At 36.5% G+C, this 16,082-nt stretch overlaps 1 protein-coding gene across 3 annotated transcripts in view; it reads right to left on the reverse strand.

Moving 5' to 3' along the window:
* Positions 1-8,834, reverse strand: part of LOC115219140 (RILP-like protein 1) — a 110,817-nt gene extending 101,983 nt beyond the window's left edge. For all 3 annotated transcript variants that reach the window (XM_029789254.2, XM_029789236.2, XM_029789246.2), the window contains exon 1: positions 8,136-8,834. In XM_029789254.2, coding sequence (XP_029645114.1) covers positions 8,136-8,480 — 345 coding nt within the window. In that variant the 5' untranslated portion in view covers positions 8,481-8,834. The remainder of the gene's footprint in view (positions 1-8,135) is intronic.
* Between the last annotated feature and the right edge of the window lie 7,248 nt (positions 8,835-16,082).

Consider the following 16,082-nt stretch of genomic DNA (forward strand, 5'->3'; position numbering starts at 1 on the left):
GACTTCATATGATACTTATAAATGTCACCATCATGCAAGCGGTATCCTTCGTTTCTAATTTTCTGTGAAAATATGTCTGGTCATGGGTTATGTTACCTCATTTAAAAACTGGTAAGGGCTAGTCATAGGAAAGGCATGTGGCTGTTGAAAAGTGAAAGTTAAACAATGATGATGAAGTACCAGGTTGAAAAATTTTAAAAGAAAGAACAAAGAAGTGACAAATACAAATACAAATACAGAAATATATCTAAAATGGGCTTCCACAGAGTTCTACCTATTAAATTCACTCATAAGTCATTGGTCAACCTGGGGCTATAATAGGTGAAACTTGCCTAAGGTGCAGTACAGTGGGACTGAACCTGAAGTTATGTGGTTGCAAACCGAGCTTCTTAAAACAGTGTCACATCTCTTTACACCAAAAAGTAACTTATGAATTTGATAAATAGAAATTGATAAAATAAGAACAAGTCTAAAATAAGTACTGAACTGATAAGTACCAAGGTTGGTATGATCAACTAATACCCCTTTGAAGAAGGTACCCCAGTTCAATGACTGAAACTGAAACTGATAAAAGAATTAAAGAATACATAATGTACACTAGTGGTTCTCAACTGGGGTCCACATGGCCCTTGGAGGTCCATATAAGATTTTGTTGCAAAAATTGGTTATATTTCTAGAATACACAAAATTCTAACAATTTTTTTAACACAATTCCCAATATTTAATTATAAAAATATGACAGGATTTTTTAAAACATTGAATGGGTATAAGGGTCCAGTAGAATAAAAAATGGTTGAGGAACACTGATCTACACAAAAGAATCAAACGAAACAAATGAAAAAAATTACTGAAGTGTGGTAAAATCAAAGACTAAGTTGGTTAATGCACTAAATGTCTTTCAGTGGAACACATTTAATCTAGATAACACAAGTTGCGACACAACACACTTAAAGCAGGTTTTAGACAAATTCATTCAGTCACGACAATAAAAAATAACTAAAGAAACTTTGTTAACAGGAAATACCACAGTAATTGTTAGGCCAATGAGGGAGAGAGAGAGAAAAAGAAGGGGGAAGAGAGAGCAAGAGTGAGTGAGTGAGATTGCTGTGTGGTTAAGAAGTTTTCCCAACCACATGGTTTCGAGTTCAGTCTCACTTTGAGGAAACTTGGGCATGTTCCTTTTGTGAGTGGATTTAGTAAGCGAAAACTGAGAGAAGCCCATTGTGTGTGTGTGTGTGTGTCAGTGAATATGTATAAATATGTGTAAGTGTGTATGTTTATATGCATGTGAGTGAGTGTGCCATCTCCTTGTTTTGATATCACCTAAGAGTTGTAAGAGGGTGTCACTGTCACATAAGCAGGGTCTTCATTTCCAACATTGCTTGTAAACATGTCTGGCTGTGGGGAAATATTGCCTTGCTTGTAAACATGTCTGGCTGTGGGGAAATATTGCCTTGCTTGGAAACAGGTGAAAGTTGGCAACAGGAAAATGACCACATGCAAACATTATTTAGTAAATCAGGATTTGATTCTTACAGACATGTAAATTATTCTACCAAACCTCTGTGAGGCACAGTCACCATGGCCGTGTTTTGTTCAGAAATTTCAAATCTCAAATCAACTTGAGTTGAAGACATTCAGCTACTTCAACTCGAGTTGCAACTCTGGACTTTTGTTGAGGCAATCAAAACAATGTGAATCAGGATTTCATATAATAAACATTAATCCTTTTTAATTTGATAACAGCATTGATTTCTTTATGAATAAGCACAGAGTCAAAGTTGACATGAACTTAGAGACTTTATATAGTTCATTCTTTTATATTTTAAGTTCAAGTGTTTTTGAGGTCTGAAATTGAGTCAACAATTGGTACATATAGCTCAGCACATTTAACCATTTCACCTAGAGGTGCCCAGTTTTGAAGAAGACTAGTGAGAACCTTTACCCACCAGATTAGTAGTTCTCAATTGGGATTCATATAAGATTTTGTTGTTAAAATTTATGTGCAATAAACTAGTTATACTTTTACAGTACACAGAATATTTTAATTTTCTTATACAATTCCTAATATTTAATTATAAAAATACAAGATTTTTTTTAAAAGCATTGAATGGCTATGTAGGTCCAGTAGAGTATAAAATAGGAATCAAAAGAGTCCATAGGCAAAAAAATAGTTGAGAACCACTGCACTAGATGATATATCAATTATTAAAAGAACATTAAATCACAACTAATCAGACGAACACTTGTTTCAGTTGTTTCTACTCTCTGTTGAAAGACAAAAGCCTGAAATATCAGACTTTCTTCTTTGCATGACACCTAAACTTATTAACATTCCACAACTGTCAATCTGAGTAACTGTTGCTGATGCAGATCCTCTCCAGTTCTTGGATTCTAGATTCTACCTTATTCTTAATAATAGGGCTGAAACAAGATAAGATATATTAATGAACCTACAATTGGTGTGGAATAATCATCATCATTGTTTTAATGTTCACTTTTCCAGGCTCACATGGGTTAGAAGGGATCTGTCAAGGCAGATTTTCTATGACAAGATACCCCTACTGTCATCAACCCTCACCTATTTGCAAGTAATCTTTTACTTGTTTCAGTCATTTGACTGCCTTGATGGGTTTTAGTGAAACAAATTGACCCCAGGACTTGTATTTTTAAGCCTAACTGCTAATTTTTGGGGATATAAACACACCAACACCAGTTGTCAAGCAGTGGTAGCAGGACAAACACAGACACAAAGACATGTCTACCAACTCCACTCACAAGGCTTTGGTTGAACCAGTGTAGTAAGTGCCATACAGTAGGACTGAACACAGAACCAAGTGGTTGGGCAGCAAATTTCTTACCACACAGACAGCCATGCTCAGTACCTAAAACAGCAAAATTAAGACAAACTTCTAGAACAAAATGAACTTAAGATTATAGTAAAGTTTAGAGTTGTGTGTCTATACAACAAAATACAACCTTAATGATAGTGGTATTAACTTTATAGCAAAATTGACTGAATCAAGTAATATATATTGTACTATGCAAAACTCTGAGAGATGGAAGAAGAAATTGAAGAAGTTAAACAAGACATTGTTTTAGTAACCCAGACAAAACATTATTTTAGTAACCTGAATATGAGCAGTGGCCTATCAACAAGAAAGATGACAATAAGGTAAGGTAATAAATCACATAATCTTTAGTTTCCATCATACAGATCATTACTGTAGATTGAGGAGCTGGCTGAAGTAATACAGAAAAATGTAAACAGCTTAAATTACAATTTAAAAAGCAGAAACATAAAGAAAAAGAAGTGACATCAGCAAAATGTAATAAGGATGTGATACGATATAATTTGACCTGGGTTTTACCTATTCTGTCACTAGTACTATTATTAGCTGTGTCAGGGTATGTATATTTCTTTTATTCTATATACATTAATACTTCCACTATAACTAAAATTGAAATAGCTTTATTTTCAAATAACCTGAATTTCTTTCATAAAGATCCATAAAATAACTCAGTACCAATGTAATATAATGGGCTGCAAATCACTAAATACAAAATATAAATCAGTTTCACCTAAAGCAATCTCAAGTAAGTGGTTTCAAATATAAGTGTCATATTGTACTATGTTTGAGCAGTTATTTATAATTTTACATGAAATTAACTGAATGGTCAAACTCTTGACATTAAACTGATAGCTATCATACATAGTTGATCAGCATGTAAAATGCATGCAACTATTAGCATAACAATTTCCCAGAAGCAAACTGGTTTAGTTCCTTTCATTATTCAAGGTGATGAGCTGGCAGAATTATTAGTATGCCAACCAAAATGCTTAGTGGCATTTCATTTGTTTATATGTTCTGTGTTCAAATTCCACTGAGTCAACTTTACTTTTCAATTTTTTGAGATCAATAAATTAAGTACTAGTTGAACACTGAGGACAATGTAACTGACTTACTCCTCCCCTCAAAAACTGATGGCAAAAATTTGAAACTAAACTGGTAAAAAGAATAGTGTTGGCTTGCTGTGTTCTGAGTTCAAATCCTACCAAGGTCATCTTTGCCTTGCATCCTTTTGAGGCTGATAAAATGATGTACCAAGTAGGGTTCAATGGCATCATCTAACCCCTCCCCTTAAAATTGCTGGCCTTGTACCTAAATTAGAAACAGTTATTCAAAGAGCAACCAACACTATTTGCAATGTTGATTCCTGCATCAATTGTCAAATCACAATCTTTATTTCAATGAGCCTGAAATATCATTCAAAGCTTGAGAGATTGTATTCTGCATTTTATTCACTATCAATAGAAACTGACAAGTCCAGAGAAAGATTCTAAGTGCATTTTATCCTTTGGTGGTTTTACATCCATAATTCTTGTTACTAAATAATTATTTGGTGACATATCCACCTTTGCCAGTGTATATTTCCAAAATGACAATTACTTTAGTCTCCACCAGACTTAGTTCAATTGATAACCATAACTGATAATTTCAACCTTTCTTTGGTCTTATTTACCTTGATATATAGTCTTTCAATAGCTTTAGTACTAATACATAATCATCTTTATAAATTATCAATCTCATTTTCAATGACAGACTCAACTGCTCTCTGAAGGCATAGTGCTTGCTGTGTTTAACTCAATGTCCATTTACAGTAATCCCTCACCATATCGTGGTTCACCTATCGCAGTTTATTATTTAAGCTTACATTGATTCCTCCATGGTGTTGTTTTGCATTTATAATAAAATAAATATATACAAATTATAAAAATAATAAAAAAAATATACAGTACTGTTTATACTTTGCAGATTTTCACCTATCACGGGGAGGGGGGTCAACATAACATCCACGATAGTCGAGGGATTACTGTACTCCACTATCACTTAGCATTCTAGAAAGGCTTGGTGATATAAGTGAAAGCAAGGAAAAAGATTTCATTAAGGTGTAAAAGCAATGGATGAGTACCAGAGGAAGTGAGAGACACACATTATAACACATTACTGCAGAAACTGTCAATGTGACTGTCATGGTAAATATTACTCAAAAATTCTTATAAAAGAAGCTTCTTGTGGGTTGAACAACAATTTTATGTTTTCTTTTGAATCACTAAAGATTTTAATGCAGTGCACTGTAAATTTCCATTCTGTAATAAACTGATTTATTAACATATGGTCATTTTAATATATTAATAGCATTATTATTTTTGTAATATATTTTTATAGTCATAGACATGGCTGTGTGGTAAGAAGTTTGCTTTCCAACCACATAGTTTTGGGTTCACTCCCACTGCAAGTTCTAAGCCAACCAAAGTCTCATGAGTAGATTTGGAAGCCTGTAATATATATTTGTGTTACTGTCTCCTTGCCTTGATACATGGTAGTTATAAGTGAGCGTCACTAACATGCAAGTGGTGTCATTTTTTCAAATCTTTCCTGAAAATATATCTCATCACATAGAAATATTACTTTACTAGGAAACAGGTGAGAATTGGTGACAAGAAAGGCATCCAGCTATGAAAAATCTGCCTCTATAAATTCTGTCTGACCCATGAAAACACGAGAAAATGGATGTTAAAACAACAATGATGATGATCATTTTTGTATTACAATTGCAGATCAATATTTAATTAGAGCTGATATGGCAAAATGATTCCATTTTGAGATTTCAAATATGGAATCAGCATCTCAAATACACCTCAGAAATCAAAGTCTAGATCTAATATATAAGGAGTTAAATGTTAGGGTTCACCCTAGATCTGTAATTTCAAATTATGAATGGATACAACATCTTGTAAAGGAACATGCTAACTTCAAAAGCAACAGAATACTTTTTTATCAATAAATTTTGTTAGAGATTACTTTAATTATGATTTATTCAAATCAATCAAAAATTTCTGAGTAGAGGCATAACAAGGATCTCAGTACCTGAGGGTGAAGTTAATTTTGCATCTCTGTCCAATTTAACATGTGTAAGAAACGAGAAAAAATTTTGCACCCCTCCACACCTGTTCCTTGGTAGGGCGACTGCTCTCCCACCACCATGTCATGGATCTGGGTTTGAGGTATTATTGTTACCTGAATGACAGTATCAATTTGCATCTTCAAATAAACTGATCATTGTAGAAATTTTTAAGCCAATTTCACAAACACTTCTAGAATCTTCATTTTCAATTTTTTCAATTTCCTCAACAATTTAGTAGATTTATTGTCTGAAAGTAGTTCTTTTTAGGCATTTGCTAAAAACCTTTTGATGATACATTTTGGACAAGATTTATACTTGTTTCTATCACTATGACACCATGACTGAAATCATCAAAATCACTATATTTTTTTTTTTTCTTGTCGATCATCTGAAATTTAGAAATTATTTCAAGCTGTTGAATGACTTCAATGTATGCGCTAAGATTCACTTCATTTAAATAAAGATATTCTAAAGCTTTTAATACAATGTTCAAATGATTGTCATCAATGTCCTCATTCAATTCCAACTATCTTCTGCAGTATGTCCTTAAGTTCCATTTTCTTTTTACAATGCACAAAAACTTGCTGACTCACGTAATCTCAGACAATAACTTTGAATCATTTTGGCCAGATTTTTGAGGCAGTGATAAGAATCTGACTCTTTCAGTAACGATTAATTTCTTTTGGGAACGAATTAATAACAATCTCAGAGATTTCTTCGTATTGCTTGAATTTGTAGAGTAAATTAATTTCATCAACTTCCAGAGGCTTTGCCATTACAGAAACTTTTCTGGTGACGATCATACCAGCCTTTGATTAAACTAAATCCATGTTTTGTTCCTTGTCAACCGTGTCCAAAAGACTTCTTTCTTTCTTTCTTTTTGTTCTTGCTGTAGCAGGAAAGCATCGCAGATAAACCTTTGTCTATTTGGGTCATCGCGTGGAAGTACCTTGTTAACCGGTGATGCCAGTGTCGTATCGTACAGTTTATGCAAGTACAACAATAGTAGATGCTTTACGTTCTTAAGATTTTTTCAACCGAATAACCAAATTCTGACATTGGATTAGGAACCACCTTTAGTTTTAATCGACATGTAAAACGCATGTAACACTACAGTAATATTAGCATAATAATGACATCACAAAAAAAGTAACTGAATGTACATATAGAAAATTAAATAAAACCAGACGGGTGTTGAAATTGTTGGCAGTGTGTAAGAGAGATCGCATTTGACAGACAGATGTACAGAAAATGTGCAGGTAAAGAGCGGAACTGAAGAAACAAATCGGTTACATCCCATTCACCTTGATAAATGAACTATAATGTTAATTTCACGAACAGTTAATTAACACAAGAAATAATTTGTCGTCAGTTATAGCAAACACGAAGAAAAGAAAAGGTGAAACTAAGCAGCAAAGAATGGAAAACATTTAGCGACCACGAACTGGACTTGATTAGGAATATATTTTCAGTTTTAAAAGCAGACACAATCATATAATTATATACATCAGAAGTATCGTATGTGTGTGTGTGTACACACACACACACGCGCGCGAATATGTCTCTGTATGTGAGTGTGGGCTTGTGTGCGCGTCATGGAAACGAATGTGTCGTTCCGACAGCAAAATTATTCTGAGAAAGGCATATTGAATTGAAACAATATGGGCATATATTTCCGTCTGATACAGTTGGCGGGGAACAAAAGTTGATTTTGGATATCCAAAATCGACTTTGTTGCAAATTTGTAAAATTGATTGACTGATTAATTTTTTTAAAACAGAGGTTACTCTATTTAGCATCAGAGATACTGACTGAGAGAGAGAGTAAAAGGAAGGATGTATATTAAAATGGACTTGATAATAGAGATGTTGTCTGACTTATATAATTATCCTAGATACCCCTGACACCCACAGTGGTTGTACTAGCTGCTGCCAGGTTATGAAACATTTAAGACGACACGACTGTTTATGAAGTTGAGAAGTCAGTATCATACACAACAAATGTAAACAATCACGTTAGAGAAATGAAAACATAATCGACCAGAAGAACAGGGAAAGAAAACCTTTCGCTTTACTCTTTTTAAAATTATAAGGTTTTGCAATTTGTTTACAGAACTAGGGGGCTCTTGATTATTAATTTTATAAATAATAAGCGTCAACACTCACCCGTTCGTACCTGGCCCTCTCCTGAGCTTTTTCAAGTTTTTCGGCTTCTAACCTTGAAATAGTGTATTTAAGGTCTCCTATTTCATTGTTTTCCTGTTCATAACGAATGGCTAGGGCTTCCAAAAGCTCAAGGGATCGTACGACTTTGTGCATAAGCCCTGTGATCGCCTCTGATCCATAGCAGTCTATCAACTTTTCAAGTTCTTTGCCAATGCCTGATGCCTGGTCATAAACGTCTGCAACGGAGATACCATAGCTATTTTCAATACTAGACTCGCTAGACATCAGGAAATGTTCGTCGTTCATTCTAACTCTCCGAATGGTTTCAATTAAACAGGAATCCATCTAATTGACAAATAATTTGGGCCTGTATACCACCACCCTAAATCGAGTCGTGGTATACAGCAGGAGCCCTTTGCGAGAATTATATATAAAAACAAGCTAATGTCAGACTTGGAAAAACTGATTCAATACAGTAGCACTATTGACGAGAGTAAGAGGGAGGATGTTCCCTCTTGACAGTTTTAGCGACAACTTTCCTTCGCTTCACTTCGGCACAATTTAATCTTCGATCTCCATAGTTTCATTTAATCTTCCTCCTTTGACTCCTTCTCCTCTTACCATCATTAATGTTTTCCTCCCTTCTTCTCTCTTTATCCAATGTCCCGTCACCCTGCAAATGTCACGTGATAACAATTTTACGTCACTTCCGCGTTAGTAACAACCAGCTGTCGTATGATTCATATAATTTCCCGGTTATTAATACACCATATATTAAAACGAATGTGATAGAGATAGAATATAATATACGGATTACGAAAAATAAATAGACTAAAAATAATCTAAGACGTATTATACACTCTGACACACCACCCACATTTGTTTATGCATTGGTAGTCATTTAGCGAGCTGGTTTCAATTCCCACTCCACTCATGCCCTTGATAAAAACATTCCCTTCTACAAATCTGAATCCATATAAAAAATTGATTTATATAGAGGGAAGTGAAATGGTCAGGTGAGTAAGTTATTGGACAATTGACTCAATTTCATGATTCATTTTGTGTTCGCTGCTAGAGAGCACTAGAGCTGATGAAACTGAGTTAGCTCTCTTCATCTTAAAAAAGGTGTCATACTCACAGAGGGATTTTAACAAGACCCTGAGAATCCAACTGGATGTCTCTTAAGGGGTCGACTGACCTACTAGAAATAGCAACCAAATCTCTTTCAAATTACACCCTACCGTATTAAGGACATATTGGATAATGTAGTCAGATATGCCCATAAAAAGACTGAGTGTTTATATCAGGAATACTTTTGACCATAACTGTTCAATAGTTTGACACGCTAAACAATAACGAGCGAGCCTCTACGTATTCATTCGGTCTGCTCGAAATAGTGACCAAATCTTACCCTATTGTCTTAAAAAAAAATCACATAGGATTACTTAGTACGTGTTACACCATTCGAAGGGTGCAAGAATGGTCGTGCCTGAAATGCTTTTGATTAAAGGTCAGTCCCTCTAAGCTTTATCAGAAACACTTGTCAGTTTACGCAACAATCAAATGTTTAATCATATGATACCTATTTCCAAGCATTTGAAAGTGTTCACACAGACATGGCGCCATGACACTGTTTTGAACTGTGACTCTTTCCACTAGTGATCTCGTAACCTACTAAATGTGTTCATCTACATCTCTCATATAGAAAAAAAAAATTAAGTAGTAATTGTGTTTGGGGAGCACTATGCTCATCATCATCGCACGCGCGCGCACACACACACACACACATCGTGGTCGTCGTCATCATCATCATCATCATCATTTAACGCCCGTTTTCCATGCTGGCATGGGTAGGACGATTTGACAGGAACTGACTTTTCAGAAGACTGCACCAAGCTCTGCTGTCTGCTGTGACAGTTTCTACAACAGACTGCCCTTCCTAATGCTAAGCGCTTAACAGAGTATAGGTGCTTTTTATGTGGCACCAGCAGCTGTGAGGTCACCAAATAACTTACGGCTTCTCAATTTGAGTGAGAAGCAGTACTGAGGGACAGAAAAGCTGTCTTGCATCAGAAGAGAAATACCTCAGATGGAGAGAGAAGAGAAAGATGGTGAAGATGTGACTGGGAGGGGTCAGGGGTCATACAGGGTGGTGTATATAGTGAGTGGACTGGGAATTGGAGATGAGTAGGTAGGTGAGTTCACAAAATTTCAAAAGGCTAGTGAGTGCTAGAGGTGTGGGGATGTAATGAGTAGACACTAGTAGAGAGCAGAAGATATTTAACAGGGACATACTGTGTGCAGGTAGGTAGGTTGATATGAAAGGAAGGGGAAAACAATGACCTCTGTGAGGCTCAACATCTGAAGGTCACTTCTCGTCACTTCATCCGATATCTTCCTGGGTTTTCCTGTTATACATACACTAGCAGTATCGCCCGGCGTTGCTCGGGTTTGTTTCGACCCTTTAGAATTGGAATTTTTGAAAAGTAAAAATCTTGCATTATGTAGCTTGTTATTCTCTTTAAGTGAACATTTTTCTGGTTGAAATACACCAAAAAATGGTGACACAGCAGTCAAAAAAATCGTAAAAAATAGGGATTTTCATAGAAAAAAAAGCACCTTTTTGATGTAAATAATTTTTGGTGTTAACATGGTCCAATTTGAATTTTATCTTCTAAGGAATGAAGAGCAAGCCTTCTTCTATCATACTCTCAATTTTGGTCAACTTGTGCTGCAGGGTCTCAGAGGAGATAGTGTTAGTTGAAGGCTACCAAACCTGCCACACACAGACAACTTCAGCTTTATATATACATATATATTCATATATATATATATATATATGTTTTCAATTTTTTTTCTCTTGTTGTCTGCGTGTTTAACTTGTTTGTTTTTGTACTTCATGCTGTTTACAGGTGGTGGCTTCCTGTACCCATATGTGCATATATATATAGATATAGATATAGATAGATAGTATAATCAGCTGAAATTGCGAGGATAATCTGATGCTTGACTGAGGAAAGAAAACTTCGAATGACCTGTCCTGGTTTTCTTTGTATCATCTATCTGGATGTTTAGTTGTCCCATTTTTGTATCACCTAGCTATCCGGATGTTTTGCTTTCTTGTCCCACTTTGTATTTATATATATATATAGCAAGAAAAAAGCAACAAAAATGGATCAATATCGCCAGCCTCATCTGGCACCTGTGTCGGTGGCACATAAAAACACCATCCGAAGACCCGGCAAGACTAGTCAGGCCATAACCCGTGACCCCTACCTGGGACGTAGTCAGTCCACCTGTGCATACCTTCCTTCTTGTGACACTTGTGAAGACCTGTTGAGGCAAGTAAAAATCAAATCAAAACAAATCAAAATAGATGAACATCAATGGAATTTGTATCTTTGTGGTACCAGTGCCGGTGGCACACAAGAAAACCATCCGAACTTGGCGGTAGCCAGTACCGCATCGATTGGCTTCCGTGCTGTGGGCATGTAGTACCGCATCGATTGGCTTCCGTGCTGTGGGCACGTAACAAACACCATCCAATCGTGGCCGTTCGCCAGCCTCATCTGGCACCTGTGTCGGTGGCACATAACACCATCCGAAGACCCGGCAAGACTAGTCAGGCCATAACCTGTGGCCCCTACCTGGGACGTAGTCAGTCCACCTGTGCATACCTTCCTTCTTGTGACACTTGTGAAGACCTGTTGAGGCAAGTGAAAATCAACAAATCAAAAAATCAAAATCAAAACAAATCAAAATAGATGAACATCAATGGAATTTGTATCTCTGTGGTACCAGTGCCGGTGGTACACAAGAAAACCATCCGAACGTGGCCGTAACCAGTACCACATCGACAGGCCCCCGTGCTGTGGGAACATAACAAACACCATCCGATCGTGGCCGTTCGCCAGCCTCATCTGGCACCTGTGTCGGTGGCACATAAAAACACCATCCGAAGACCCGGCAAGACTAGTCAGGCCATAACCCGTGGCCCCTACCTGGGACGTAGTCAGTCCACCTGTGCATACCTTCCTTCTTATGACACTTGTGAAGACCTGTGAAGACCTGTTGAGGCAAGTGATAATCAAATCAAATCAAAACAAATCAAAATCGATGAACATCAATGGAATTTGTATCTTTGTGGTACCAGTGCCGGTGGCACACAAGAAAACCATCCGAACGTGGCGGTAGCCAGTACCACATTGACTGGCCTCTGTGCTGTGGGCACGTAACAAACACCATCCGATCGTGGCCGTTCGCCAGCCTCATCTGGCACCTGTGACGGTGGCACATAAAAACACCATCCGAAGACCCGGCAAGACTAGTCAGGCCATAACCCGTGGCCCCTACCTGGGACGTAGTCAGTCCACCTGTGCATACCTTCCTTCTTATGACACTTGTGAAGACCTGTTGAGGCAAGTGAAAATCAAAAAATCAAAAAATCAAAATCGATGAACATCAATGGAATTTGTATCTTTGTGGTACCAGTGCCGGTGGCACACAAGAAAACCATCCGAACGTGGCGGTAGCCAGTACCGCATCGACTGGCCTCCGTGCTGTGGGCACGTAACAAACACCATCCGATCGTGGTCGTCTGCCAGCCTCGTCTGGCACCTGTGTCGGTGGCACATAAAAAACACCATCCGAGCGTGGCCGTTCGCCAGCCTCGTCTGGCACCTGTGTCGGTGGCACATAAAATCACCCACTACACTCTCGGAGTGGTTGGCGTTAGGAAGGGCATCCAGCTGTAGAAACACTGCCAGATCTGACTGGCCTGGTGCAGCCTTCGAGCTCCCCAGACCCCAGTTGAACCGTCCAACCCATGCTAGCATGGAAAGCGGACGTTAAATGATGATGATGATGATGATATCGGTACAATTGTTTCGTATGAAGACCACCTTTATTATGGCTGCAAATATTGCAGCAAATACGTGTGACCCGTACTCATCAGCCGAAAAAACATCTGAGTTCTCAAAACATCTAAGGGGGTGAGGCTACACTCATGAAACATTAGGGATAGTTCTATAAAAATCAAATTTAGATAATAAACTGACTTCCAGTTCTGATTTTTATAGAACTATCCCTAATGTTTCATGACTGTAGCCTCACCCCTTTAGATGTTTTGAGAACTCAGATGTTTTTTCGGCTGATGAGTACGGGTCACGTGTATTTGCTGCAATATTTGCAGCCATAATAAAGGTGGTCTTTGTACGAAACAATTGTACCGAAATATTGATCCATTTTTGTTGCTTTTTTCTTGCTTATAATCACCCCGCATTATCTTATGGCTAATACCGTATAGATTTCTGGTGCATCTAAGTTAAGTACCTCATTCATGTGAATTCAACAGAACTCACTTGAATCTTAATTGCTTTTACTGCATATATATATATATATATATATATATATATATATATTTACTTATATTATTATATATAATACAGATGGATTAATATTTAAATGTAATTTGTTATGTTAATCATCAACATCTGGGAGAAGTGGCATGGCTAAGTATGTGAACATATTTTAAAAGGCACAGACGGGGTTGGATTGTTAAGAAATTATCTTCACAATAATGAGGTTCAGTCCTAGTATATAACACCTTCTACCATTGTCTAAAGAGAACCTCACACTTATGACTGAAACTGAAAGGACAGAGGTTATGTGAAAGCCAATCAAATAGCCTGTATCAGTGATAATGGGCCTCACCCTGTCATATAGTGTTATGCTGATTGTGCTTCAATATTATGTTCAGGACGGTTGTCCCCTTTATTTCATACGAGTTGTTGCCCTTGGTTCAAGCAGAACCTTTCACAGTTGAAGCAATGCCTTTAATCCTAGTATGACAAGAAATATTATTTCTGGTACAGTTTGCTGTCGTGCATTTGGATTCAATGGCTAATTTCATCAATATGGAAGTTTATACAGAATGAAAACAAGACTTAAGAATATGGGTAATATATTCTTATGCTCTTTGTCCAAAAACAAAACAAAGAGCTGCTGGGGCCCTCTCTAATATACATGAATGTTTACGTGACCTAACAACCACTGACATTGGACTAAAGACATTGGACTGATGAGCTTGCCAAGATTTATCATTCTTTAAGATTACATTACAAGAGCATAAATGGCATTAAAGAATTATATTCTTACAAATGACCTTCAGTTACAAATCTGAATGGCTTCCTCATTTAGTAAAAGTATTTTTTATCAAAGACTAACCTTAACCTACTTTTGTATATATGTCCAGAATTGCAGGTGTGGAAGCTGAAGAGATGTAACAATGGGCTGAATGGTATAAGGTCATGCAAATACTGATCAAATTGTGAGGTGTAGTGTGTGTTTATGACAATCCTTTATTTCTCTGGCTGCAAGTAACTTATAGTATTTCTATGGAAATGAATTACCACATGAGAAGGATATATGATTACTGTAGTAAAAAAAGAAATTTAAAGTAGGAACTCATGAGAGTGGAATAGTCAAGCATTTAAAGTTAAACGTTATTCAATTCAAGATTTATGCATATCATCCATACCTTCAATAGAAATAAAGAAAGGAAGGTCAGCCGGTCAGATGATATGATTATCAACACAGACTTGTCCAAATCTATTATTTGATGTTTGTAGAATGGATAATACTGAAAAACATCCCAAAGTAAGCTGTTTGAATCTTATAAAGCATTATCAAAGCTTATATCTAAGAGATGTTCCATATAATATTTAACTTAGGAAAGCATTCAGATCTGAATATTATCTGCTCTTCTAGGCCAGTGAGCTGGCAGAATTGTTAGCATGCTGGGCTAAATGCTTAGCAACATTTCGTCCATCTGTATGTTCTAAGCTCAAATTCCACTGAGGCTGATTTTGCCTTTCATCCTTTCAGGGTCGATAAAATAAATACCAGTTGAACTCTGGGATCAAAGTAATCATCTGACCACCCTCTCTCTCTCTCTAGCTTACTGGGCTTGTACCAAAATTTGAAAACAATATTTGCTCTTTTGATGACATTTATGTCATCTTAGAGGATGGGTCTTTATAAGGTGGTTTTATCATAATTTGTTGGAAAAAAGAACAAGATGGCTCCAATTTGTTGGTCACTTAAAAAAACAAAGTCTTTTAGTTTCAAAGACTCTTGCACTCAGTGAAGTAGTAGTGATGCTAGTTTCTAAGTGGCTGCTATGATACAGCAGATTTTTCCGCTGTCCAGATTATGTGATGTACTTTGTGAAATTGGCAATTTATCATTTATAGAGTCCTTAAAGTTATCTATTCTTGTTAGTAATTGTCATCTTAGAGGTGATGTAATAAAATTAAAAGAAATGATGATCATCAAGGAAGTTAAGTTAAAATTGACCAGAAGTCATGGACAGATTTCAGATCAACTTCCTCTAAAATTTTGAGACAAACTGAATTATTACTGTTTATTTTTTCGTAGCACCACTTCAAATAATATGTTTGGGAACTTTGGATATTTGTAGTTTGGGGAATTTTCCGTCGAAGGCATTGCTTAAACATGGAACTCTATTTGAAGTGTTATACGATGTTTTGTGAGAACTAGCAGTGGAAACTAAAAACCTGAGGAGACTAGCGAAGTTGATACGAGGTTGTCTCCCTTGTATAAATTACAACGCATGCAGTGAACTGTTGGAGAGTAATAGTTTTCAAAAACGTAAATGTTAATTGTTGAGATGTGTAAAAATATGATATGAGATATTATATGATTTGAAGAGTTTGAAGCCTTCCTTTGCTAATATATTACTACTTTAATAGTTGGCAGTTTCAGCGATCGAATAACTGAACATCTGTTTATTAAAACTGGGGATTCATTCATTCACTACATTTCATTTTTCATGTAAAATGATTTTCTTGGTTATATAACTTTATAGTTCACCCACAGAGTTTAACTACGAATTTAATACTCAAATAACTCACTGAAAAAGGGAAA

This window comes from Octopus sinensis, linkage group LG1 (assembly GCF_006345805.1).
Source record: "Octopus sinensis linkage group LG1, ASM634580v1, whole genome shotgun sequence".
NCBI lineage: Eukaryota > Metazoa > Mollusca > Cephalopoda > Octopoda > Octopodidae > Octopus > Octopus sinensis.